A 17,893-nucleotide genomic window follows, 5' to 3' on the forward strand; every position below is an offset into this window, starting at 1 on the left:
TAAAATAATCCCATTTATAATAATAGTATAAAATAAGGTTGAACAAATTATCTTTATTTGCCTTTTTTGTTTGTTTTTGCTCCTACTAATTAGAATTATGAAAAGTGCCTTTTTTACCCTGCTGTCTTGCTTAGTTGATTTCCATACCTGAAAAGGAAATAGCTAATTCAGCATAGAGGTAAATATTGTATTTATAGTCTTAAAGAAATAGTGAGATTATCAGAGGAATTGGATGTAAGTTATAACATGTATAATAAATGAGTGGACAAAGAAATTAAATATATATATATTAACATATTAACATATGTTTTGCTGGATTTGGTTTTGGTTGCTACGTAAAAAAGTATGTGTATACATATACTTAAAAAAATTAACTATCAATGCAAGCATCTTTGCTCATTCACATAAATTCCTTGGCTCATTTCTTTGGTTTTGTTGTGGGTTCTTGATTCAAGGTTGTCTCTAGAATCTCTATTTAGGTAAGTTTGAAGGCTATCTTCTTTGCATAACAGTAACTTGGTATATTTCTGGCAATTGCAACAAGTGAAATTTGCTACAAGCAATCAATAAAATAAAAATCTCTTTATACCCAGTAGTTATGGCCTATAGGAAATAAACAAATAAAAATACAAGAAGTAAATAAATTCAGATATTGAACCCTAGTGCCTTTGGGCAAGAAAATGGTACAGTTTTCCTTCAACATTCTTTTTCATTATAATCTTTCTCAAAACCTTCCCTGATCAACAGTCCCGTTATTTGGCCTTTTCACAGCACTATTAAGGTCCCCCAAATCATGACTCAGACCCCAGTCACACCAGACCAAATCCTGAAAAAGTAGTCATCTGTGCTTCCAGCTCTTATTTTATGTCAATTCCCACTATCCTAATTTTTGGTACTTCGCTAATGTTCCAAACACATTTCAATGTTACTTCATCTAAAATGTTTTGACTTTCTCAGATCTGTGTGTCTTTTAAGATATATCTCTAATTTCCTGAAGCAATTAGCCACAATAATCATTGGCTAATTAACATTTATGTTTAAAATGATGGCCCAGGATAGTCCAGTCTGGAAGGAAAAAGCTTTCCAGTAAATGAATAAAAAAGTCACTGAGACTCCTCCTATAACTTCGAGTAGTTCACTGTTTAAAGAAGGAGGCAGAAATATCATATGCAAATAATATGTATATGTATATATATACATATATATGTTTAAAATTAAGTATAATATGTGATAAATCCAATAGTACAATATTTATTAATTCTTCCAACAAATGTTTATTGAGCACCTAAACAGATATAGTTCTGTTTATTGGGCATCACAAAGAACAAAACACAAAATCCATGCTCTCATGAATTTTACATTCTATTTGAGAGAGACAGAAAATAATCTTAGTAAACAATTACGTCATGTAGCAAAGTTAGTAGTGTTAGAGAGAAAACATGCAGTATCAGAGCAATGAGGACAGTCTAGGGAAATACTATAACTTTCAAGTAGGTTGGACAGAGTAAGACCTCAATTTAAAACTAGCATTTACTAAAGAATTTGGACAAGGTAGGGACGCAAGCTGGGGAAGAGAGAATGGTCAGCGTGAACTCAGGAATGCCAGAAACAACAAAGGGTCAGCTGCTGCGGCACAGTAAATAAAAAGGAGAATGTTCTTTGCAAAGGCTTTAAGGATAAAATGAGGATTTTGCTTTCTACTCTGACTAAAATGAGGAGAGTAGTGTTTAGAACCGGGGAACCTCCAAATGGGATTTTGAAAATATTTCTTAGACTTCAATGCTGACAGCAGAATGTAAGTGGGGCAAGGTAGCAACAGAGAGACCAGTAATTGCTGGTAATTGAGAGACCAGTAATTGCTCCTAGTAATTGAGAAAAGGTGTGTTGGTTTAGGGTAGAATGATGGAAATGGAGAGAAGTGGTGGGATCCCGTGTATGTTTTACAAATGAAGTGAAACCACCTTCTCGGATGTGGGCTTTACAAGAAACAGCAGGGTCCAAAATGACTGCAAAGTCTTGGGTTTGAGCATATCATTGTAGTAAAAGGGGAAAGACAGCCCATGCGACTAGATGCTGCTGCCTCACACTATTCACATCCTGCAGGATAACCTGGTCACCAAGTGGAAGTTCTGAACTCCTAACTGCACTCTTTCAAAGCAACGGGGGACTCCCGCCAGCAGACCAGATGATAAAAGGAGACCAAAAGTCGGCTGTATTTCAAACTCAGTCAGAACAGGCTACACTTCGGACAGACCTGAGTCAGGGAGATTCCATTTATGGCCACCAGGGAGCTTGGCCAGGCCTTCCTGCAGCGCCCCCTACGGGTGCCCGCCCAGGCGCAAGTCCACAGGGCAGGGGAGCTGCAGCCTATGGTCAGCCTAAACCAGGCAACAAAGGCCAGCAAAGGGGGGTGTAGCTGGTGAAGGCATAATGAAGACATATACAGACACTTAGGTAGATGTGTTAGTCAATGAACCAGATACTCGTAATTCTCAATCTGAAATCTGAGGGGTTTAAAATTTTTGAGACTTAGACATCTAATTGTTCATAATTTATATGTTTAAGTCTCCCAAGGAATCACTGGAACTCTTTTCACTGTGTGACATATCTAACTGACTATATAGACACTCAGCCTAAGAGTATTAATTTATCATTGCATGAACTTTCTTTGATATTTTGTTGAAAATAAAATCAATTGAGAATTGATTGACTTGATCGCCATTTCTAATGACTAAAGGTTATAAATCATTTTATTTCACTTATCCGAATATTTCAAGCATGATAAAGGATGGCAGAATAATTTTTCTCTGTGTTTAAAAAAGTCAATCACAGTGGAAGTTAAGTATTTTATTATAAATACTGAGTATTTTGATAACTATTTTACCATTTTTTTGCATTTTCAGTAATAGAGGGATTATACACATATACAAAAATCATGTATAATTTATTATTACTTCCCTAGGGTCTAGAACACCTTTTGGTTTTTATAATAGATGCTCAAAATATTTGATGAATGAAAAAATAAATGGATGAATAAATGAAAAACCCACAGTTATCTGATGTAATCAATATCATGATACTGAGAGACATTTTCCCCATTTGCAATATAAAAACAAAAACTTAGATATATAATAACCTATGTATTGGGCATTCCTTAACAGAGCATCATGTAAGGGAGACTACTGAGAGAGTCTGAGCAGGACATTATAGGGGTACTTTTTCATTTCAGGATCTCCGAGAAATTTAATACGTAACCTTCATTATCAAAAAATAATAGGATATCTGTTACCAAGGACTGTTTCAGAACTCTGAAAAAATGATTTCTGTACAACATAGGATATAGGCAGAAATCCCGGCTGATCAATCTCCTTAACAATAATTTTGGAAATCTGATTTGGATGATACTAGAGATCACTGCTACAGTTCTTAAATTTATTAAAATTGGATGATAAAAAAAAAAGTGACAGAGCAAGTTAATGTCAGTTTGAAATTATCTGATGAGGATAATTAAAAATATTCAGATCAAGAATTCCAATTACTGATATCCAATATTAATAAAAATAGTTAATGCTGGAAATTTATAAACTAATTTTCAACCAAATGAATATTATGTTTTTAATCATAATTATTGTGAAATGTTTGTAAAATATACTTTCTTCTAATTTTTCCAATTTTTGTTGATTTTATTTGAATGCATGATCCTAGGACATTCAGGATTTTCTTTTCCTTCTGTTTAGTTTTTGTTTTATTTCATTTATTTTCCCTTTTAAACTTTGTCTTTTTTAGGGCACCTAGGTGGCTCCGTCTGGTTAAGCGTTCGACTTCAGCTCAGGTCATGATCTCACGGTCTGTGAGTTCGAGCCCCGTGTCCGGCTCTGTGCTGACAGCTCGGAGCCTGGAGCCTGGAGCCTGCTTCGGATCCTGTGTCTCCCTGTCTCTCTCTGCCCCTCCCCCACTTACACTCTGTCTCTCAAAATACGAATAAACATTAAAAAAAAAATTAAAAATAAATAAATAAATAAACTCTGTCCTTTTTAGTCAGCCTTCTGGGTATACGAATGGCATCTTGAAATACAATAAGTGAACCAAGTTAGGTTTTACTATGATCTGATGTATCAGCCTTGTAATGTGACTAATTGTAACTAGACCACATAGGTTGTTTTTCATTCACAATTATATTACCACGCAAACTGTCTGTAGTCAGTGAAATGTATGCTTTTTCAGCCTGGAAGTTGGGGGGAAAATATCATCCAAGAAGACTGAAATAAATAATTCTGCACTAAGGATATGTCAATATTGTACTCTCACTCCAAAAGCATAGCATTTTCACTAATTGGAAAGCACACAAATCTTTGGTATTGTTTATGATTTCCTCAGCAGGGAATGCGCCTTCCTAGTGTAGGCCCAACAGAGAGCTCCATTTATAAATAAATCATATTTGGAGCTTGAGAGACAAGAGAGCAGTTGGTGGCAGTTGGCTTTTGTGAATCTCAGGGACACCAGATAATTAACTGCCAGTATTTTTTTTTCCTTTCTATTGAATCATTCATTGACAGGAAAACAGACTTAATTACAAATAAATCTATAATGCCTTTTTGAAAACTTGACATAATCACGATGCTGTATCTTAATGGAATATTCAGCATTATTACTATCGTAACTAAGCATTTTCAAAGTCACCATGGGAAGCAAGTATATTTTCCATTAAAGGATTATTTCAGTATGAAATCTGTCTGAACTATTCTTACCTATAAAACTCAAAGAACAAATGTCATACAAAAATAAAAAAAAGTTATATTCTTTCAGATATTATTTTAATGAATATGAACAAAATGAAATGACTGTATTGCTGATGTCTGGGGATATTTAGCATAAAGACAGCCATGCTTTTAAATCGGCTTAATGGTACATGACTATTACTTTTAATTTGACAAGTTTTTCACATATCAGAGCATAACAAAACTCACTAGAAAAACAATTCATACCTATATCCTATTAACTTGTTTAGATGCCAAAGTAACAATAATGACTTTGTGCCCTTACCTGCATTCAGTGGACTTTTGTACCAAGACAGTCCATGAAGAAACTTCTTCTTCCTAGGAAAAAAAATGAAGCTGGAGACAAGGTAGTTGTAAAAACTTGTTTATTTTTTTTAAAAATAAATACAAAAATATAAATATAAAACATTAGCAGATAGAATTTGATGAAATGAAATTGCACAAACGTTTGTATACCAGGTTGCATATCACACCTACTAACACCACATGTACTTTTTTTTTTTTAATTTAATGTACAGAACAGGATATACCTTAAATGTTTTTCTTCACCCTTTTTTTTTTTTTTTTTTTTTTTTTAATAAAAGCTTCATTTGCAAGGGCAGGGCATGTATCTAACAGAAGCGGCTTGTGAGGTTCCTATCCTGTTCGTGTTTCTGAAATTATCTTTTATTTCTAAGATGGACCACACTGAATTTCCATAGCTTTGGCTCTTGGAAGTGATTAAATAAAATTTCGCATATATTCCATGAGACATCCTACAGGAAAGAATTAATGGAATTAATGAACAAATTAAGAAGTAAATGGGAAAAAATTGTGCTGAGTGGCAGGAAAACTCTCCTGAATATCAAATATTGTGAAGGGGGGACGGTGTCCGTCGAGTTACCTCCTCTTGTTGGAACAGAATCGAGAGCCTAGGTTAAGAGTCTTTGTCGCTGTCCCCGCCACCGTACATTTCGGCCAGCTTGTTAAACCGGGGGCCCCACTCTCGGAGGTAATCGTAGTTTTGGTCTCCGTCAGTGGTCCCCGAGTCTAAGGAGCTCAGAGACTCCGCAATGGAATCGTTCCCTTCGTAGGCGTAGGTTGCCAGGGAGTCGTAGGGGGGCGCGGTGGGGTCGAGATCATGCTCTTTCAGCCTTTCGTTAATGAAATCGCGGACGTCTGTGTTATCCGGGGCCGTGGGAGTCCTGCGAGGTATGAATAACGTCTCCGGGATGATGTCTCGCCGCAGCTTCTTCTCCTCGATCGCTGCAGGATTCCTCAGGGTGCCGATATCAAAGGCCTGGGTGTCCTCCTCTCCGCCACCCTCGTCGTTATAGCTCACGATGTTGTCTCTGATGTCCTCTTTAGACAAGATCAGAGGCTCCTTTTTTCGCTGTCTTTTCAGAGCTGCAAACAGTACTACTATAACTTGAAAAAAAGAAAAGAAGATTCATTAGCGGTCCATCTAAAAACACTACATAAATGACGAGTGGAAGCACTGGAAAGTTTAAGTTACTTAGGTTTTCCGGGACAGGCTAGAATTTCAGATTAATTTTGTCCTTCCATCCCTTTGGGGGGTGGGGGGGGGGCGTGGGGGGAAGGGAGAGGAGATTGTTGAGGATTTGGCCAGGAAGGGTGGTTTAAGTGCAGTGTTTGCGATTTATTTTTAAAGCCATCTGGGATATTTCTCAAATACAGTGAGATATTTTGTCTATTTTTTTTCCTAAGAACTGTTTAAAGTTAGCTCCTGATTGTACAGACATTATTTATATTTTGCATTGAATAGTGACATAAGGTGTTACATAAAAAATAGACACACATTGAATTCAGCTTCAAATAAAACAATTAAGGACAAAAACATGCCCATAGTTTTCACATCCTTATACAATATTAAAAAGGCAGCATTCTTTGCAAGATATGGAGGTATTGGTTTGGGTTAAATAGCTTTGCTGATGGATTTACATAGATTTCTTTTTGTTACATTGTTAAAAGAAAAAGATTTTTTTTTCTTGTATTTTTTTACTTACAGTGTCTTAATTAGTGGAGGGGAAGTGACCTCCTGATTAGACACTCTTGGTTTGGCAATCTTTGAGGTATTACATGAAAGTATGTATTTATGTGAGACCAAACATAAGTTGTAGGACCACAAGATGGCAAAGAGTGAATTCCAGCTTCTACACTGAATTACCTACAGAAACTATGTTGAACCTTAGCTAGATACATCGTAAACAATTGTAGATGTACAGATAGAAACGTGTATCACTCAGGGCGCCTGGGTGGCTCAGTCGGGTGAGCATCCGACTTTGGCTTAGGTCACTATCTGCCAGTTCGTGAGTTCGAGCCACGCATTGGGCTCTGTGCTGACAGCTCAGAGCCTGGAGCCTGCTTCTGATTCTGTGTCTCCCTCTCTCTCTCTGTCCCTCCCCTGCTCATGCCCTGTCTCTGTCTCAAAAAAAAAAAAAAAAAAAAGAACATTAAAAAAAATAAAAAAAGAAATGTGTATCACTCAAAAAAGACATTTCCCTACTTCCCTGACAAGTTACAAATAATAATAAGATAATAATTTTACTAACCATAATAATGGCAATAGCATAAAAGATGGGAGAATATTAATCTCAGATTCCCTCTGGTTGTATGACTTTTCCCACCCTCATTCAGTATCCACAAACATTTTGGAGATGATCCTTTAAAATGATGACTTGGGGAAACAGAAGTGAATTCAATTAGATAAGGAAAGAGAGAGAAAATCTTTTACCAGATATATGTACGGTGAAACATCTATATTTATTTAAATTCTTTAGAATATACACTTATAGGAGATGGAATTTATTATCATTATGAATGGAATATGTCTTCTCAAAATTCATGCTAAAGCCTAAATCCCCAAGGTGATGGTATTTGGAAGTGGGGTCTTTAGGAGGTAATTAAGTCATTAAGTGGAGCCCTCATGAATTGAAATAGTGCTTAGTGCTTTTATAAAAAGCAACAAACAGATGATTACTGTCTGCCACGTGGGGATACAATTGAAGACTGCCGTCTTCAACTAGGAAGTACACCCTCCCCAAATTTGGAATCTGCCAGTGCCTTGATTTTGGACTTTCCAGCCTCCAAAACTATGAGAAATAAATGTGTGTGGTTCAAGCCATCCAGTTTATGGTATTGTTACAGCAGCCTGAACTAAGAGAATTATATTATTATGTGAAGTTTTGTTTTGTTTTCTCTTTATTAACACAGGACTGTCAGGCTGCTTGCCTTCAAGCTTGTGTGAAAGGGCAAACAAGGGACTTTTTAATGCAACACAAAATAAAGTTTTAATCCATTGATAAGTGTTCTTGACCTTCAAAGTGGTTAAAAAATAAATAGGCCAGCATTAAGTGAAAAAAAAAGTTTATTATTCAAGTCTTTGAGAAAATGTGACATTTTATTTTGCTTAAATTCATATATTCATGCACGCACATAAACTTGTGATGTAAAGATTTTGAACCTTAGATTACTTATTATCAACCAAACGACCCTACCCAGTAAAAAAGGTTCTAATAATGAGGATAATGAAACTTACTAAGATTGGATCCAAAATCCAAGTTCATTTTACTGCTTCTTAAAATGTCAGATACAATGTTTTTTGATTAGGGTCATAGGAATATGCACAATAGTTTTAAGATAATGCAACTGGAGAGTAAACTTAATCAGATTTTTCATTCAAAGGCAGTTAAAAAGCAATTTGCTCTAGGTTATAAAATCAAGTATTATTGTAGGGAAAATGAACCAGGTAAAGGCCTATTTCAACATTATTTCAGTGAAAAGGTAAGATAGTGAGACCTCCATCCAGCCATAATATGAACAAAAAAACTGGAAATAAACTTTAGATTTACTAAAAATCTATCTACAACTAACAGCAAAGGGTCTTGCCTGTGTTGAGCCACTCAGAAATTGTGTGATCTTGAAAAATGTTTCGAATAGCTCTAACTTTCGTTCTTATTTAAAAAAAAAATGTAATAACTATCTGACCAGATAAAATATTTTAATTTAACAATATCCTATGGTTAACCTATGTCTGTCTTAAATATTGGAGTTAATTTGGGAGGAGATATTTTATTTATTTATTTATTTATTTATTTATTTTAAATTAAAGTTTTGGGGTTTTTTTGAAAGAGACAAGGTGAAAGTGAGAGAGAGAGAGAGAGAGAGAGAGAGAGAGAAAGAAACAGGGCTCACACAACGAGGGGCTTCTGCTCACCCAGTGTGGGACTCGAACTCATGACCTGAGCCGAAGTCTGATGCTTAAGGACTGAGCCACCCAGGCTCCCGGAAGAAATATTTTGATAACAGAATTTCTGATTTACAAATATACAATCTAGAAATAATTATATTTTCACACACGTTTCTTACCCAGCAGAATAATGATGCAGAGGAGAATGGCGATGAGGGCCCCGGTGCTGAGACCCGCGGGGAGGAGCAGAGCTTCAGCGCTGCAGGACTGCATGTTGCCTTGGCTGTCGCAAGCACAAACTCGGATGGTCAGCGTGCCTGTGCTGCTCTGAATTGGATAATCATTGTCTGATATCACCACGGGCAAGAGATAGGTACTTATTTCATGTCTATTGAATCCATTTTTTCTGGTTAAAATTCTGGCAGTATTATCTAAAATAAATTTGAAAATATTAAAAATGGCTTGGGATAGTACCTTTCTCTCGTCTTGATCACTGATGGTTCGACATATAAGTAAAAAGATGTTCATGTAAACTATAAAATTACTGTCAGTTTTCCTATAAAATGTATGCAATGCAACTAAAAGATAAGATAGATTAGATAGCTGGAGGTATCTGATACTATGCTTATTTATTAGATTTCCAACTAATTTTCAGATAATGCTTTTAAAATGGCAAGTTTTTATGAGAAGGATTGCAAGGATGATAGCATATCGGTTTGCAGAATTTTCAGAAAACATACATATGCATACGAAGAAAAAAATCATAGTAAATGTTTTTTTTATTTATAAATGCATGTATATTTATGTACAAACACACACACACACAGCACACACTAATCTAATTTCATGAAGAAAAATGTGAATGGGCAAATTTTAAGTGTAGTTGCGCTCTTAAAATCAACAATGTACTCCAAACCCTTCAAGGGTCCCAATATATGAACAAGAGTGAGCAAGTTATTTATATTTCTGAACTTTAATTTCTCCCCATGAAAATGAATATAACATATAACCCAAAGTACTGGTGGAAGACAGCTGGTGTGGGGTGCCTAACAGAGGCACAGAGAAATGTAAGGGCTGAATAAACACTAGCATTCTACTACCCAGTATATTGCTACTGAAATTTTCTTTATCTGGTAACTCAGCCAGTATCCTTAAATGCAGGTGGTACAGTTAATAAACAAAGATTTATCCTAGCCTTCTATAATCAGTATTTTTTCAATAAAATCATTACACACTTGCATGATAGTTTTCTATTCCGTTTATCCAATGCACTTAGTCTTATTTAGCCAATCCCATAAGCTTGTGTAAAATGCTAACACAGGGAAGGGAGTGAGTTATCCAGTTGCTCAAATCGTGTAGGACAGAAAAAGAACAGTGATAATTTATTGCAGATATAGTGGTTGACTATAAAACTGTCATTTCCTAAATTATTAGTAAGAAGTTATTTCTCCTACATCGGTTAACTGCATAAGCTAGGAAAGGAGATTAGCAAAATAGAAGACGTACACCTGCAAATTAAAAAAATAAAATAAAATGTGGCCCTGATAATTTTGCAAATCTGACTTTTCTTCCAAGAAGTATTAGGATATAATTCTTCCAGTCTCAAACCTACACTAAAATTAGTATTTATAGGCATATGGATATGTATGTTTTTCTTTTTTTAAGTTTTTATTTAAATTTCAGTTAGTCAACATAAAGTGTAGTATTAATTTCAGGTGTGCAATATAGTGCCTCAACACTTCCATACAACACTAAGTGTTCATCCCAACAAGGGCATTTCTTAATCCCATCACCTGTTTCCCCCGCCCCCCCACCCATCTCTCCTCTGGCAATTATCAGTTTCTTTTCTATAGTTAAGTGTAAGTATGTATTTCTTGGTTTGTCTCTCTCCATCTCTTTCTCCCCCCCTTTGTTCTTTTGTTTTGTATCTTAAATTCCACATATGAGTGACATCATATGGTATTTGTCTTTCTCTGATTGATTTATTTAGCTTAGCTCCACCCATGCAACACTTCATTCTTTTTTTTTTTGTGGCTGAGTAATATTCCATTATATATATACATACACCACTTCATCTTTATCCATTCATCAGTCAGAGGAGATTGGGCTGTTTCCATAATTTGGCTATTGTAGATAATGCTGCTATAAACACTAGGATGCGTCCTTTTGAAATAGTATTTTTGTATTTTTTGGGTAAATACATAGTAGTAAAAGTTCTGTACCGTGGGTACTCCTATTTTTAACTTCTTGACGAAACTCCATACTGTTTTCCAGAGTGGCTGGACCAGTTTGCATTCCCACCAATCCTGTAAGAGGGTTCCCCTTTCTCCACATCATTGCCAACACTCATTCATGACAAAAGCCTCAACAAAGTAAGTTTAGAAAGAACATACCTGAAAATAATAAAGGCCCTATATGAAAAACCCACAATTAATATCATTCTTAACGGGGAAAAATTGAGAGCTTTTCCTCCATGGTCAGGAATGAGACAGGGATGTCCATTCTCACCATTGTTGTTTAACATAGTACTGGAAGTCCTCGGCACAGCAATCAGACAACAAAAAGAAATAAAAGCCATCCGAATCCACAAGGAAGAAGTAAAACTTTCACTGTTCGTACATGACATGACACTCCATATAGAAAACCCAAAAGACTCCACCAAAAAATTGTTAGAAGTGACACATGAAGTCAGTAAAGTCACAAGATACAAAATCAATGTACAGAAATCTGTTGTATTTCTATAAACCAATAACGAAGCAGCAGAAAGAGAAATTAAAGAATCAATCCCATTCACAATAGCACCAAAATCAATAAGATACCTAGGAACAAACCTAACCAAAGAGGTGAAAGACCCGTCCTCTGAAAACTATAAAACACTGATGAAAGAAATGGAAGTGAACACAAAGAAATGGAAAAACATTCCATGCTCATGGATTAGAAGAACAAATATTGTTAAAATCTCTATATTACCCAGAACGATCTACACATTTGATGCAATCCCTATCAAAATACCAACAGCATTTTCCACAGAGCTAGAAGAACAATCCTAAAATGTGTATGAAATCACAACAGACCCTAAATAGCTAAAGGCACCTTGAAAGAAAACAGCAAAGCTGGAGGCATCACAATTCCAGACTTCAACTTACATTACAAAGTTGTAGTGATAAAAACAGTGTGGTACTGGCACAAAAATAGACACATATGGATCTACAGAACAAAATAGAAAACCCAGAAATGAGCCTACAACTACATGGTCAGTTAATCTTTGGCAAAGCAGGAAAGAATATCCAGTGAGGAAAAGACCGTCTTTTCAACAAATGGTGTTGGGAAAACTGGATGACATCATGCAAAAGAATGAAACTGGACCACTTTCTTACACCAACCCCAAAAATAAATTCCAAATGGATTAAAGACTGAATGACCTAAATGTGAGATCTGAAACCACAAGAATCCTAGAAGAGAACACAGGTAGTAGTAACCTCTTTGACATCAGCCATAGCAACTTCTGACTAGACATGTCTCCTGAGGCAAAAGAAACAAAAGCAAAAATAGACTATTGGCACTTCATCAAAAGATAAAGCTCCTGCACAGCGAAGGAAACAATCAACAAAACTAAAAGGCAACCTACAGAACTGGAAAAGATATCTGCAAATGACATACCTGATAAGATTAGTATCCAAAATCTATAAAGAACTTGCAAAACTCAACACCAAAAAAACAAATAATCTAATTAAAAAATGGGCAGAAGATAAGAATGGGCATTTTTTACAAAAAAGACATACATACAGCAAACAGACACATGAAAAGGTGCTCAATATCACTGATCATCAGAAAATGCAAATTAAAACTACAGTGACATATTACCTCACACCTGTCAGAATGGCTAAAATCAACAACACAAAAAACAACAGGTGTTAGCATATGGTTATATTTAGAATCTTCTTGCCTTTCCCTTTTTTAACTTTTCCAAAGTTTCTAAATGTTAATTTTATCTACAATAGTTTTATTATATTGAAGAACAAAATGTCATTTTACCCTAAACTAGCCATTCTATTCAAACCATTTTATTAAATACTCAAAAAGTCATCGTATACTTATGCTTTCAATCTATGTTAGTGGAAAGTAAGGGAATCTTAACAATTAAACGCTCCAAGTGTGTTATCACAGAAGCAAGAAATTAAATTTTAAAAACTTATACCATAAAGTTTTTTAAGCTGAACATATAGATAAACACAAGGGTATTTTCTCAAGAAGAGCAATTCCATTTCTCAATAGAATTTCTTTCAAAATGCATGATAACAAATTAGTGAATTTATGCAGGATTATATCCTATATTCCATCTGACTTTAGTGGTGTTCTATATAGTGACATGTTCAGATGTATATTTATAAGGCTTCAACTCTTGCTCTGAGTAACTCATATAAGATCAGGAACTCTCCCAAATATAGGAAGACGCCACTACTTGTGAGAACTTAATTAAGATTAGCCTAAAGGTGCTTACCTAGTAACTGTGAAATGTTGTGATAAGGTAACACTATTTCAAGTCTCTAATACTTTTCAAAATTGAGAGGTGGTTTATTGGGAGCCAGGGCTTGGTTTAACAGGAACATAAATTAAAACACGCTTAGAAAGATGAATGATGTTGCCAGTTCAGTATTAGGGATGTCCAGTCTATGTTCCATATATAGGATGCCAGATTCAGCAAATAAAATAATGGGTGTTGTTTTACTGATATGCAGATGAAAGTGGACATTTTGTGTCTTATCTGCCAACCCTAGGCTAATTTTTCCCATCACAATTATTTTAGACGTTCAGAGGGATACAAAACAGACATTTCAGAAACTCCAATTTAGTAAACAGATGTTACCAGTGGGTGCCCTCTCTTCAACTGATTTGTGCACTTTTTACCATATCAAATATTTCAAATAAAAATTGGGTTAATGTAAAACTATCCATTATCTTCAACTTCTTTCTGATATTCTGAAAGCCACCTAGAGGTGATATAGCCATCTGCCTCTACCAGTGTAGCTACATCATTATGAAGGTATTTCCAAATATGCCAAGGTAGTAAGGTAGTTATTACATTTATTTTAAGAATAACCATATATACATTTACTCTAAAATATGTATGCCATTTTGGAAAGATCACCTGATATTGTTAGTTTAACATATACTTATTGTGGGGGGGGGGTTAAGCTCTACACACTTTTAGACTAAGATAATTACCACATATATTTTTCAAAGAATAAAGCTGTTCAACTTTTTAAAAATAGTAACTATTTTCATATTTTTTCCTATAAAAATCTGTTTTTGCTCTTTTTGGGAATGCAAGAAATGTAATTTCAGTATTTTTGATCACAGAGACATCGTAATATTTACATATTACACAAAAGAATAGTATAACTTGTCCTTGCAACTGCTTTTGCACTTAAACTCTCACAGGCTAATATGGTTACTTCTCTTTCTTCTGACCCATACTCCATGCCTTCTTGGCTTTGGTGAATCTGTTGCTGCTAAGTATCATTGAAATTTGCACAAGGGTCTCACTGAGTCATTCATTTCTCTACCCCATGTGTCTGATTATTTCCAGCCTTTCTAATGTTTTCAAGATCCAATCTCTTCATTAGTACTCATGTAGAGATTTCTTTCAAATAATTTACTATTTTTTTGAGATTTTGAGAAAATGAACACTGTCAAGAAATTAATCTGATTAAATACCTTATGAAAACAACATTTTGTAACACAGATCAATAAATTAAAACACCATACATGTTAATTGCTACTTTGGGGAAAAGTTGTAAATGTCACCTTAAATCATAATGACCGTGTTCTAAAATTTACCTTCATTATCCTGTACTGTGAAGTTGGGATTGACAGCAGCTAAACTGAAGAAAAATTTCTGTCCACCTAAAGGGTCATCTTTGTCTACTGCGCTTATAGTCTGTATTAGCTGGAGAAAAGAGAAAAATGCATATTTATCAAATTCTATGGGTATAACCTGCTTAACAATATGTAATTTTTAACATCCAATTTTGTCTAAATTTAAAGGCAGTTGTTTTTTTTCCTTGTGCATGTATCTTTGGCTTATTCCATCTTTTTTGTTGTTGTTGTTGTTATTACTTTAATTTTAATAGAGTCCTCGTCTCTCTACTTCCCTCCGTGCTTCTCTCTGTCCCTGCTTCTCAATTTCTCCTATATATTATCCATTTCTTCAAAATAAAAACTGGTAATATCATATTCTTTGCATCCTTATTAATTTAGCATTTGAAATGAGTAGGTTATTTCACACATCTTTAAACATTAATCTGGAAGAGTTTATCTAATGTAGGAAAAATTTAGAAAACTATTGTCATTATGGCTTTTCTCCTTATCAAAAAAAAGTAAAGTGAAAATTATTCAAAGAAAGTAGATTATGTAGATAATATTATGCAAAACTTTTTAAATGAAGGACTTAAACATTATGGTCTACTTTAGCAGTAATGACTCACTTCATCTGCACTGTAAATAAAATTACATATTTTTAATTCAATATATGCATAAAATGGGAAATGGTTATTTTATAAAGATCATCTCTGACTTATTTAAGAATAAGAGACAATATAAGATGCTATATGGTAACAAAGAAGAAAATTTAACACCTTATACTGTAATCGGATCAGTGCTTTGACCATATATGTTTAATATTATTAAATATATATATAACATATAGCTATGTAATATTTGCATATATACCCATTTTGTCCTTAATTTATAAAATTTTATATATATTTTTGTGCATCTTAATTTGCAAGAGAGCTTCAGAAGTTGTTAACTTGTATATTGATTTATATAAATGGTCAAATTTATGCTTAACTAAAAGGAATATACTTTTTTTTTTGTTTGTTTCTTTTTTTTTATTTATATATGAAATTTATTGTCAGATTGGTTTCCATACAACACCCAGTGTAAAAGGAATATACTTTAATAAATTGACTCATTTTAACATTGTGTCTATATTTGATCAAAATATTTGCTACTGATTTTTATTTAAAAAGAGATTTTAAATTTAAAACATTATATCAAGTAAATATGAAAAATAAATTATTTTAACTCTTCTGTATTGAATTAGTCTTCTTTTAGATTACCTTATAAAAAGAAAAATGTGATAAATTTTATGTACTCCCTATTTATTTACAACCTTAACCACTTCCTTCTAAATGATAAAAGAAATATAATTTGATCAAAGATAAATGTTTATTACTAAGAATAAGCAGCCAAAAAAATCGTTTAAACTTCGAATAATTTTAAAATATATTTTAAAATGAAACATAACTATTTAATGAAACTTTAGTGGTAATTTAAGATTGAATAGAAATCAAAGATTTATTGCTAATGGCTTAGCCATCCAATACACAACTAAAAATGGTACATATGTGAAGGAATTAAAGAGAAAGATGTTTATACAATAATTAATTAATACTCTTTAAGAAGTATCAATTCAGTTATAAAAACATTTCTTGAATGACTCTTATTTGTCAGGCAGTCTAAAAGATTATACTTTTAAATAGTGATTTATAAGAATAAGTTGAGGGGAAAATGACATAAATGAAATAACATCAAGAAAGATAGTAGACTAAATATAATTTTTATGTTTATACATATTAAGATTAATATGTTGGCACACATACAGACAAAATGATAGAAACTTAAAAGTAGAGCTAAAACTTTAAAAGTAGGCCTTTTAAAATAAAAACTATAATGTTTCATAATAAATATACATTTTCAGTTATGATTACAAATTATAATTTCAGTTTATTTTTACAAATCAGAATAATACACTACAGAGAACAAAATGGTCACATCTTTACATATAAGAAATTATAACCGTTTACACAAAAATTCCTTTTTTTTTTAATTTTTTTTTTCAACGTTTATTTATTTTTCGGATTGAGAGAGACAGAGCATGAACGGGGGAGGGGCAGAGAGAGAGGGAGACACAGAATCGGAAACAGGCTCCAGGCTCTGAGCCATCAGCCCAGAGCCCGACCCGGGGCTCGAACTCACGGACCGCGAGATCGTGACCTGGCTGAAGTCGGACGCTTAACCGACTGAGCACCCAGACGCCCCCAAAAATTCCTTTTTTTAATGCTTATTCATTTATTTTGGGAGAGAGCATATACATTCATGCTCTCACATGTACCCGTGAGCAGAGGAAGGGCACAGAGAGAGGAAGCAAGAGAGTCGCAAGTGGGCTCCATGCTCAGCTCAGAGCCCAACCATGAGATCATGATCTGAGCAGGAATCAAGAGTCAGACACTTAAACGACTGAGCCACCCAGGTCTCCTTACACAAAATTTCTTTTCTTTAATTTTTTTAGCAGTTATTTATTTATTTTGAGAGAGAGAGAGAGAGAATGGGGGAGGGGCACAGAGAGAGAGAGGGAGAGAGAGAACACCAAGCAGGCTCCTCACTGTCTGTGCAGAGCGCAACATGGGGCTCAATCTCACGAACCGTGAGATCAAGACATTGGCTGATACCAAGAGTTGGACACTTAACTGACTAAGCCACCCATGCGTCCCTTATGCAAAAAGCCTTAATTAAAATATGTTGTTTGAATAAAACATGATAGCATCATTGATTTTAAAATTAGTGATTCACTGATATATTTTCTTTAAATGTTATAAAGAAAGTAACCAACCCCTATGCTGTTCAAGAATCAACTGTATTTTGTTTTGGTATATGTGTGCTTATTTGTTTTGGCATATGTACCATATACATATGGGCATATATATATATATATATATACATACACATACATATTATATATTATAATATATATTATAATATATAAACATATTTATATTATAAAATATATATTATAATATATATTATAATATATATTATACATATTATATACATATAATATATATACATTATATGCATATAA

General features: G+C 34.1%; 1 protein-coding gene across 3 annotated transcripts in view; it reads right to left on the bottom strand.

Annotated features, from left to right (window-relative positions):
- LOC121043019 (cadherin-10) overlaps positions 1 to 17,893 on the bottom strand; it is a 151,845-nt gene that overhangs the window by 6,857 nt on the left and 127,095 nt on the right. The window contains exons 10-13 of one of the 3 annotated variants that reach the window (XR_005796648.1): positions 14,809 to 14,917; positions 9,147 to 9,398; positions 5,662 to 6,185; positions 5,044 to 5,096 (exon numbers count right to left, since the gene is read on the bottom strand). Coding sequence is in view for 2 of the 3 variants with exons in the window: in XM_040494485.1 (XP_040350419.1) it covers positions 5,695 to 6,185; positions 9,147 to 9,398; positions 14,809 to 14,917 (852 nt within the window). In the remaining variant the exon portion in view is untranslated. Of the gene's footprint in view, positions 1 to 5,029; positions 5,097 to 5,126; positions 6,186 to 9,146; positions 9,399 to 14,808; positions 14,918 to 17,893 lie in introns of those variants that run through there. The other 2 variants (XM_040494485.1, XM_040494479.1) reach the window with 2 other exon arrangements.

Source organism: Herpailurus yagouaroundi, unplaced genomic scaffold, assembly GCF_014898765.1.
Source record: "Herpailurus yagouaroundi ecotype Mexico unplaced genomic scaffold, PumYag 29, whole genome shotgun sequence".
NCBI lineage: Eukaryota > Metazoa > Chordata > Mammalia > Carnivora > Felidae > Herpailurus > Herpailurus yagouaroundi.